Source organism: Euwallacea similis, chromosome 37 (assembly GCF_039881205.1).
Source record: "Euwallacea similis isolate ESF13 chromosome 37, ESF131.1, whole genome shotgun sequence".
In the NCBI taxonomy this organism is placed as follows: domain Eukaryota; kingdom Metazoa; phylum Arthropoda; class Insecta; order Coleoptera; family Curculionidae; genus Euwallacea; species Euwallacea similis.
The window spans coordinates 667,656-678,112 of record NC_089645.1 but is presented as its reverse complement, the minus strand read 5'-3'; the positions used below and the strand labels follow the sequence as shown (position 1 = coordinate 678,112).

At 37.5% G+C, this 10,457-nt stretch overlaps 2 protein-coding genes across 4 annotated transcripts in view; both read right to left on the bottom strand.

Annotated features, from left to right (window-relative positions):
* Positions 1-681: 681 nt before the first annotated feature.
* LOC136418748 (uncharacterized) overlaps positions 682-10,457 on the bottom strand; it is a 130,672-nt gene continuing 120,896 nt past the window's right edge. Inside the window, exons 1-7 of one of the 3 annotated variants that reach the window (XM_066404917.1) lie at positions 7,206-7,347; positions 2,190-2,383; positions 2,005-2,125; positions 1,746-1,943; positions 1,525-1,697; positions 1,249-1,468; positions 682-1,193 (exon numbers count right to left, since the gene is read on the bottom strand). In XM_066404917.1, the coding sequence (XP_066261014.1) occupies positions 1,034-1,193; positions 1,249-1,468; positions 1,525-1,697; positions 1,746-1,943; positions 2,005-2,125; positions 2,190-2,373 (1,056 nt within the window). In that variant the 5' untranslated portion in view covers positions 2,374-2,383; positions 7,206-7,347 and the 3' untranslated portion in view covers positions 682-1,033. Of the gene's footprint in view, positions 1,194-1,248; positions 1,469-1,524; positions 1,698-1,745; positions 1,944-2,004; positions 2,126-2,189; positions 2,384-2,516; positions 2,562-7,205; positions 7,348-10,457 lie in introns of those variants that run through there. The other 2 variants (XM_066404918.1, XM_066404919.1) reach the window with 2 other exon arrangements.
* On the bottom strand, positions 7,472-9,528 carry LOC136418801 (retinol dehydrogenase 11-like). The gene is made up of 4 exons (XM_066405015.1): positions 9,155-9,528; positions 8,767-9,090; positions 7,826-8,154; positions 7,472-7,774 (listed from the first exon to the last, which is right to left on the bottom strand). The coding sequence occupies exons 1-4, from the start codon at positions 9,336-9,338 to the stop codon at positions 7,574-7,576; spliced, it is 1,038 nt and encodes a 345-aa protein (XP_066261112.1). The 5' UTR covers positions 9,339-9,528; the 3' UTR covers positions 7,472-7,573.

Below are 10,457 nucleotides of genomic sequence, written 5' to 3'. Positions count from 1 at the left end.
AAGGTATCCTCTATTGTGGTGCGTTCAAATTTAGAGCAGTGGTGCGATGAACGTGTTCCTTTCAATCTTGAGGCAACTATTCTGGAGATGTGAACTTTATCAACAACAGACTCCGTGTGCTTCGATCTATGAGCTTTTAATTTCGTCTAACCTTTAACTGCTAAAATTCAGAGGAACATAGATGAATGTCTGATGCTATAAGGCGAGGCACAGTTGAGAATCCCTGACGCGCCACGACCATCATGCACTGCGCATAAAACATATGTGTTAATAGTATATTATAGTATGATCGCAGTATTTAATTTTTGAATGATGAATACGTAAATCTGGAAGATCCAAATTGCTCCAGGTTGATGAGCACCATGACATTCACTTGTGCAGTTTAAAATTTAAGGGTATTGATGGGGGATGTAAAGGAGAAGTTTGAGGACCTCTTTTACCCTACCAAATTGGCCCCCCTCAAAATAGATATTTATTATTTTGCAAGAATTTTTGATTGTTGACCACATATTACTCTAATTTTATGGCACTAAACAGATTTCTAGGAATTAACTTGATCTTACAGGAATTAGAAGTTGCTCATTTCCCATCTTTGCCATACTTTCCCTATGCCCTACCTATGAGCACCTTACCATACAGGCCTCGTATAAAATATCGCTTAAAAATATTGTTTCCTATATCCTCTCTATAAACAGCTTATCTCAAACATGATACATAGCACTTTAATAAATTGGCAAACTCCAATTTGAATAACAAAGCATTTCATGTGGGAAATTTAATACAAGAATGTTCTTAAGGCGTGACCTGTAAAGGAGAAGAGAGATATGTGCAAATATCATCGACCCCACATGTAACTGGTTTTACAAGCTACAAAATGCCGCAGATTCAACAACAAAATAATGATTTCAAATATTTATAGACCCCAAAAAACATGATATCTCTACTTTTTGATGCAGCCCAACACGCCACACTTTTATTATCATCTTAAACCAAATTTAAACGTAATTCCTAATAATTAGTCTCATTGAGACTGTTAGAAATCAAAAGTTTCCAATGAGTTTCTGCTGCTCTCATCGGTGCAGGAGCACTGATCGCGGGGACAGTCGTGGGACGAGTACACTAAACATTTGTCCATACAATACACATCAGCAGCAGTTTCACCTCTGTATTGACCAATGGCTTCGCAAGTTGACCTTTAAATTTACGGAAAACGACAATGCAGTTTAAGGGATAAAAAGGGAAACTTACGGGCATTCGCAAATATCCGAAGGGCAATTTGGAGGGTACCTCAGGCAATTCGACATGCACCAATCGTCGATTGCAGGAATTAGTCTGTAGCGGCGGTTAGCTACGCAGATCTGGTCCCTTACAATAAGGGGGAATACGTTGTAGGGTGCAGAGTACCTGTAGTCTTGATAAAAGAGCAGATAGGGGTTGTCTACCCCTACGAACAGTGGAGGAATTGCTCCTGGAAAAGATAATTTAGAGCCCCTCTCGGGGAATTAGTTTCAAGCTGGTCCTCACCCCCTGCATTGCTGGTAATAGCTATATCAGCACAGTTGATAAACGTCTCAGATTTGCCGCACCCTATCGCATAGGTACCATTCTGGCATACCCCCCATTGATTCCCAGTGTAGTAGATCCATCTTAACACACACTGAGTGCACGTCACGTAGGGAGGGAGCTGCACTTGGTACCTGCACAAATAGCTTTACTAAAATTCCTCGTTGTCCTTCCTCACCCACCTAAATAAAGCTTTCTTAACGCCATCCTCTGGTATGACGAAAGACACATCCCTGGTACCAGCCAAGTACAATGGGTACCTCTCGAAGCACTCGACCGAAGCTTCTTGTTTGTAATTGTTGTTGGGGCATATAAAAATTTCAAATCTGCCATAATGGTTGGCGGTCAATTCCACCTCAATATCTATTCTTTGACCTACACTGTATGTTCACAAAGAGATCGTTAGTAGTACATACAGTAAAAGAAGTCGACGTCCCCCACCTGTAATGTCGAGAAATGATCCCTTTAGCGAACAGCCCTCCAGCCTCATGAGGCCGCGGTTCTTCTATGTGGTAAGCATCACCACAAAGGCCGCATTTGCCTCCATTTTGCTCCCATTGCACTGAAATATAATTTATTTTTAGAGACGATAGAGAAGAGTTGTCAATGGCGGTTAACGTACCTACCTGTAAATCCTCCGCAATACAACTCGTTGTCGTTGTAATTTACGGGATTTGGAAATCCAAATCTCCACATGGAGTTTCGAGCTGGAGGATCCATTAGCCTTCCATGTCCTTGGACACCTCTTGCTGTTAGGCAGATTATCACAATCGGTAAAATTAGTGATTGATTTATGTCCTTAACTTTCATTTCTCTATATCTGCAAAAAGTTAATTAAAATAGGATTTTTTAAATATAAAATGAGCTCACCACTTCTACATTTTAATTAGAGGCGAATTCCGCAATTAACTACAACGCAGTATAAGTATCCATTGTATAATCATGGAACTTACCAATAGATGATTAATACTGTGACCAACAATATTGAATTTAAATGTATGTTACAACAGATTTGAATATTGAAGTCAGTGACCTGTAGCAACAATCCTTAAGGAATTATTATTAAAATATTCAGTTATAATTGTTTTTTAAGCGACGTCTCAACAGTCGAAGACATTAACATTGATCCGCCGATTTCTTGGTATTTCGTACCCTCAGCGATTCTTTTCTGTGAGACGATGTGATTGATTATGCTTAGGAAGTCTTCAGAAGGTTACAAATTGGGACTATTAGTCTGAACCTAATTTTATAAATTAATTAATGAACATAACGCTGAAGCGAAATTCCTCGTCTGCAGTGGCTGCATTCCATGACCCATGAGTATTAAATCGGGATTATTTCCTTGTGCAAAGGTGAGTCATCTTCATTTGAATTCAATTGACTGATTAGCAACGATTCTTGGTCGGGCACAAGAGGGGAATAATATGCAATTCCAGTGGAAAACGTGATTGACAAGATATTTTTTCCTTATACCCATTGTCCTGGAATGCAACGCATTAGCCGAAGAGGACAATAGCTAGTATTCAGTCATTATTACGTTGCAGAAATTCCAAAATGTATCAAATAGACGGAAATTTCTCAAAGCTAAATTTTTTAAACGTGCAGTTCTTTTTCCTCCTTGCGCATCAATCATGTCTCCCTTAATTGAACGAGAGCAATTTTCAACATTCTTTTAACTTTAGGTTTAGTGCAATATACGAATTATCTTCTCAGGTTTCTCAAAGAGCATTTCTTGTCCTTAGAAAACACTAAAGACACTTTTTGAAAAAAAAATGATTTAGTCACTTCTTCACATATCCGCTTGCGGCAATATTATTGCTCATGATTTTTTTGATTTTCTGTATAAAGAGAAACCGTCGCGGTCGGTCCATGGCGGATATGTACAGAGTGTTTCCAAAGAAAGTAGCACCCAATCTCATATTTTATATTAGCGATCATGCATGGAGAGCCCGTTCGAATAAAATAATAATATGCAGGGGGTTCCTTCACAAAAATGGTATTTTCATATTATAGTTTTATTAATGTTTATCTCATCAAGTTTTTAGATTATTTTTAAGTTATTTTTTGTTACAATCCTTTTTTTATTTCGCAAATGAATATAGAGTGTCTCAAAAAAGAGTCCTGTTAAGAGACCTCGTGCCTAAAGGTGCTCAACAATTAAGCAATCTCATAATTGATCTCAGAGTGTGACTTTAATTGTAAACAAATGTATCAAAGCAATAAAGAAATACTTCAATTAAGTGCTAAAGCTTATCAGCAATTCTCTTTCATCAGATGGAATTCCTCATTTTTATATATAATGCGTTAAGTGTCGGTTCTTAATGAGATCTCATTAAATTATGTAAATTTATTTCATGCTTTAATGTATAAATATTTATCAAAATCCCGACAATGTGAGCTTAATAATATAGTATTTGCAGGCTCAGTACTATTTAAATTATTTTGAATAATCATATGTAGGCTAATTTTGACTGTTAAATTATATCTTGTAAGTGTGGGTTAACAGTGCTTCCAATTGAAAACCAGCTATGCCTGCCTCATGGCTTCTTTTCGTAAAGAATATTTTTATTTGGTCCAGATCGCCCCGACCAACCATTATACACAAAGAAAAATGTTTAGATTTTGCCTCTACGTACAGGGTGTTTCTGAGTAGATCGTAAAAATTTTAATGGGTGAATCTTGAAGCAAGTTTAAGACGAAAAGTTCATATAAAGACATGCCTAAAAATGCTTCGTCTTCGATCTACAGGGTGTTAAAAAACGCTTTTATTTTTGCTTTTTTTTAATTACTTGTTTATTTTTTATCGAAACTTGCTGAAAATTTGTACATATCATGCCCTGAGTGTTTTCCGCATACGTAAATTTTCGAACTTTGATTTCACATACGGAGTGATGCGAATTGATGGATCTGGAGCTCTCATTTATCACATATTTTTTTCTGTTAATATTTTGATTCTTTTAGTAAATTTCTGAAATCCGCATTAAATTTTCTCACTTCTCAGTCTCTTGCAAAATTTCGCTTAAATCGGTGGTTTCGGTAATATCCGCGATAATAGCCAAGGGTGATTCACATCAATCATTTTAAATAATAAAGTAATGCTTAGTAATACTTAGCATCACCCCGTATATGAAATCAAAGTCAGAAAATTTCCTTTTGTAGGAAACACTCGGCATATAATATGTACAAATTTTCAGCAAGTTTCGATAAAAAATAAACAAGTAATTAAAAAAAACACCCTGTAGGTCGAAGGCGAAGCATTTTTGGACATGTCTTTATATGAACTTTTCGTCTTTAATTTAGCGCAAGACTCACCCATTAAAATTTTTACTCTCTATTCAGAAAGACTTTGTATAATTAGAGAATGAATCGACCAACTGCAATCTTCTTTATGTTGCGGAATCAGGATTTTTAAGATCTTTGAAATTACCGAAGGTGCCTCAGGATGGGCAATTTGAGATTTTTACGTCGGGTTAGCTAGGGGAGTTAGCGGTCAGTTAGGGGAGAGCGAAGCCCCGTCAAAACGGGGATAGATTAAACGTCCCTCTCGATATTTCAGTTGACGTGTTTTTGGTAATTTTTCTTAACAATGCCATTGAAGTGAATATACTTTTTCGAAGATAAACTATGATTTTGTGTTTGCTACTGAGCGATTGTGTGGTAGAATGTCTCCTGAGAAATTAACCTTTTTTTTAAGAAAAGATACTATTTTATTACTTCGGTACTATCGATTTGTATTTCTATAAATGGAAAACGATATAATTTAGAATGCATATGCAATATCCTCGAGGATGTCATTTATCTACAGAGACAGAAGAATTACCGTAGGTGCCTACAAACCGACAAAAAAATCCCGTTAACCTTTAAATTAAACTGGTTGATCTTTTGCAAGACAAAAGTGTACATCAAAATTTACGTATTTTGCGTAAGGTCCTGCTTTTTTATTGTTTATCTTTATTACACCTAATTGGACGGCGATCTTAAAGACTTACTAAAAAAACAAAGAATGTTAAGTATACCTCCAGTTGCTTTACATAAATGTTGTATCTCAGCTAATAAGAGGTACGTGGACGCAACATTCAAATAGCAACAATACCAGATCTTAACAACATGTAAAACACAACTTAATCAATTAACAAGATATTGAGACAGTGTTCGCGCCGAATTAAATTAACCTAGATTTGATTGTTTTCAGCAATTAAGCCTTAGTTGCCTTTGCTACTGGGTCAAGCACAAATGCTTCCGGTCAACCAGTTTAGTAGTCAATTATTACCGGAAATACTGATGGATATTAATTAACTAAAACAAATATTCACTAATATAGCACAAATGTGCGGTATTCGTTCCGTGATTCGAAAAAACTAGTGATACTGATCAAGTTCAACCGCTCCATTTAGGAGCGATTGAAGCGCATGCAACAGGAGCTGTTAAGTACAAAATTGGAAAAAAATAGGAATGATTATGGAAGTTGGAAAAATGACTAATTAGAGAGCACTGAAAGCTCAAATAAGGAAGTTTCAAATGGGACTAAGAAAGCTAAACAACTAATTTGGAGCCAACTTAGTTTGCGGTTTTGTGCCTCAAGGTATGAGAATGTTAGTGAGCATTTAGTGCCGGCAGGCACCATAAAAGAGCATTAAAATATGAGGCCACAGTCATCAGTCGTTCATTTTTAATCCTATGACTAATTAATGTTGATTCGCACGCTGTAGGAGCAAGTGGCATGCTCAGGCCTTGCACGTGAACATGGAAAAATAATATATAAATTGAAATACAAATATAACGAAGAATAACCATCCAAATTGAAAGGAGCAATGGTTAGCCCATCGGGGGCAGAAAGGCATTCTGTAGTGTTAGGAAAGAAAAAGAATAAATTAATCTTAAGGAGAAAATAAACAAACAGTGGAGGTTTCAGCTGAGAGTAGTTCACCGCCATCACCGCCGAAGATAAGAAGAAAGATGGTAGAAGCAAGATTGAGTAATTTAATGCAATTAACGTGAAAGTGGTTGTGATTCGGTAAGCAAACACTGGCAGTTTCTATGAGAAGATGTATAGAAAAGGAAAGCAAAGAAATCGAAAGACCATCTAATCTCAAGTGACGGGCAACCATGGAAATTGCGCAAATATTAGTAACCAAACAAAGATTAAAAGGACCAGAGCCGCTTACAGAAGTTAGGAAGTGAAATAAATTCTGACGAATCGAACAAGAGATGATATTGAAGTATGCGCTGGAGAGAAAAATCTGAAATTCAAATTCAAGGCAAACGGGGAACAGCCATGGAAAATGCAGAGAAAAAAGGGTGCGGACCCAATGGTTGCAGGGTTCCACCAACGGGCCATTTATTTCTGTAAAACTTAACGCATCCAAACCGAGTTCTTAAGAACAATGCGATTGACTTCCAAAAATTAAGTTTTTGTGACGCTTTTCAGCAGTTGCACAACTTTTACTCCGTATAGTAAAATAAAACATTTCTCTTTTCATTCATGATCGAATTGAATCATAAACAATAACAGCGAGCAATTTACAACCGACAACGTTCTTCCCATGAAAATTGAACATGACTGACAAAATTTGTATAAAGAAAAAAAACAGAAAAAGGAGGACAGAAACGGAGTTCATTGACAGAAAAAAGATTATACTTACATAAACCCTAATTATGTCGCACTATCAGGTCAATGTCGATCGCGATGCCCAACTAGCAATACAATTCGGACCAGTGCAATGCGGTCAGCAAAAGTCTTTGATAACAACTGAAGAAGGCTGATGGCAGCTTAATGTCTAGGTCGTGTGGAAGGCCATGAATTTTAACGAGGATCCAATCAGCCGAAATGGTGAGTCGTCAGTCAAGGTACGACAAGCGTACCACCTAATTTCGATACCAGAGACAATGGAGGATTTAATCAAACTAGTTATTCTAGTATACGTATATTTATTAAAGTTCAACGATATTTTAAAGCCCGCTTTATTTTTTGCAGCAACAAAGTAAGCATATTTCATTAATATGTATGTTTTTAATCTTTCTTTAGCTTCTCTTCCGCTGTTAGCCCTACCAGCTCCTCGCTTTTCTCCCAAATCGAGTCAGCAAACTTCTTGTTCCAAGTTCCAGGTGGTGACGGGAACAGCCTGCAATCCCAGAAATGCTTGCCAGTCACCTCTTTTAGTTTGTTGCAAAGAGCCAGATGTATTATAGTTTGAGCTCCTTCTTCTATCGTCTATAAAACCTCCTCATAAGCCTTCAAAGTATCACCTCATGACAAAATTACCTTTCCATAAGCGAACAGCACGACGTTCTTAAACAGCTGAGCGAAGGTTTTTATGCCCAGAAAACTGCCGGACTTCAAGAAAATGTCTGTGTTAACTAAACCTGGATGCAAAGAGTTGGAGGTCACTCCTATGTCTTTTAGCTTTTCGGCAAATCCATTGGCGGCGATTACATTACACAACTTAGAATTGCCGTAGATGAGGGTGGTACGGTACAAGGACATGGAGTGGTCTTTTGGATAGTTCACGTTATCCACTGTTAGATTTGTGATGAATGCTGAGGCAGAGCTGACGAAGATTATTCTACTTGGAGCTGATTTTCTGAGTAAATCTAGAAGTTACGTAAAATTATATAGAGCATTTCAACGTATAAAACATTTAGAAAACATCCTGTTTTTCTTGCATTTCATCCAATAAACCTGAATAGAATGTATAAAATTTAAAAGTGCACAAAAATACTAAATTTTAACCACTTTTCTTAAACACCGAATTTCTGGGAACCCAAAGATCAAATTCGTTAAAACACATCATATTAATCGCTTCAATGAGCTCTATCAGCCTGTCTTGGACGGATTGCTCTCTTTCTGATTTTAAAATAGACTTTCTCGATTTTAGAACTGTCATACTCTATCTGCCGAAATCTGTAGTATAACTGTGGACGTTGAAAGGCGTCCTAGCAGATTTTGCACGCCTCGTGTGGCGCCAATCGATGTTACTGTCCTTCAACTTATTAAATCTTCACACACTGAAACATTCACCCAGTATAATGATTACCTACTTAAGAAGCTTTAAGTATAACAACTGATAATTTGATGCAGCTGCTTAGCCAGCACGCTCACCAGACTTAAACCTCCCCGATTATTTTCTTTGGGGATAGATGAGGTATGATTTGTCCATATGAATCTAAATATGTCAACTTTTCAATCATTTTTATCTCACTTACCCGATAGTAAATGAGTCAACAAAAAAGGTCCCAAATGGTTAATTTGCATCGTCGGGTGCAGTCCGTCGTTTGTATACTTATTCCCAACTGTGCCCACCCCTGCGTTATTTATAAGGACGTCCAGTCTTTCCTCTGTAGCGTTGATTTCTTTAGCAAACTTCCTGACAGAAGCCAATGAAGCTAAATCGAGGTATTTTGTAACAATATTCGTGTTGTGGGTTTTTTCAATTATTTTCCTTTTGGCCTTTGTGCCGTCAACCTTATCGGCAAGAATCACTCTTGCACCCCTTGAGGCCAATATCAAGGCTGTTTGGAATCCCAAGCCTAATAGTACAACACATGAAAGTCCATTTATTCATATAGCAATAATAATTAAAGTGAAACTTACCGCTGCATGATCCTGTGACAAGTACAGTTTTGCCTACCAAACACACCATACTTCGGCACCTCCCGGTACTGTATTTTTGAAATAACTTCAAAACCACCAATGCAATCACAGGCAAAGAGGCTGCAATCACCGCAAAAGCTGCATATTTGAAGTAAATGTAATAATATGGATATCCATAAGCCATTTTCAATATTTCTTCACTTTTCCTATTACGAGTTATTTGATGACTGACTGCTGTTCTTCGTGAAGGTTATGTCGAATACTACGTTTGCTGGTCGAATGCAGCTTTCTCTCTAAGAAAGTTAATAAGGGCAAGAGAAATGGTACTTGTTATAGCACCAGCTTTGACCAATGGAATTTTATTTATCGTTAGGTGCTTTAATATGCGGTTTTAAGAAGTCACTGTGCATTGACGATTTGAGTGGTACAGGCAGAGTGAAAATTTTAGAAATTTCTTTAGTGCATGTAAAAGCATAATGCTAATTAAAAGCACCAGGAAAAAGTAATTATGGGTGATATTTACCTATAGATTTTTATAAAGGTTCATTTTTTGCCCAGATTCTTCATATGTAGAGCGTCCCGCGTTCACGTTAGACGTTTTTATGTTTTTACGTTAAGAGACTCGCTGCGAAAACTTGATCATGTACAGGGTGTCCCAGAAACAACAAAGCAAAGGAGTGTTGGATGCCAGAGCTGACAGGGACGAACGAGGCTCCAGTTTACGGTTTAGTTTCAAATAGACTTGCAGAGGCCTCTAAACTTTAGAAAAATTTCCCTGGAAGCCACAAATTCGCACGCCACTGCTTTTTCGGAAATATCGAGCAGGAATTGTTCTTTAGTGATAAAAAAAACTTCAACTCTTTTCCCAGAAAAGAAAGGGGCGTGCGATCGCTCAAGAAGCGACCCAACAACAACATAAAGCGTTTCCGACTTAGTGTACTTCGGACTGAAGAGTTTTCCGATCTTTACCGCATCTGGACCTGCAGTTTGATTGAAATTGAGAGCACTCCCTACAGCATTTGAGTACCTACTTTAAAATGTCATCTAATCTTACAAGTTATATAATATCTCGATGAATGTCGAAGATCGCTGATAGCTGGATTTCCATCGATCAACACGTACGACAGGTATGCAGGGTAAAAAGTTTGTATCGATTGTTCCCTAGCAATTTCTGAGTCATAAGGCAAAGTTTAGTAATCGGGCACTACCAAACTGATCTAATACCTAAGCTGGCCATTCTTCGGGACTATCATGCAAAAATCTCCAAACAGTCGGGGGGTGGACAAGTTGTGGATGCCGCTGT

What these genes read in the sequence shown, in the direction of transcription:
- LOC136418801 (XM_066405015.1), bottom strand. Translation starts at nt 9,338, where the DNA reads ATGGCTTATGGATATCCATATTATTACATTTACTTCAAATATGCAGCT. An exon ending in GTTGACTCATTTACTATCGG is followed by an intron (nt 8,155 to 8,766) that starts GTAAGTGAGATA and finishes CGTAACTTCTAG; the next exon opens with ATTTACTCAGAAAATCAGCT. An exon ending in TGCTGTTCGCTTATGGAAAG is followed by an intron (nt 7,775 to 7,825) that starts GTAATTTTGTCA and finishes GAGGTTTTATAG; the next exon opens with ACGATAGAAGAAGGAGCTCA.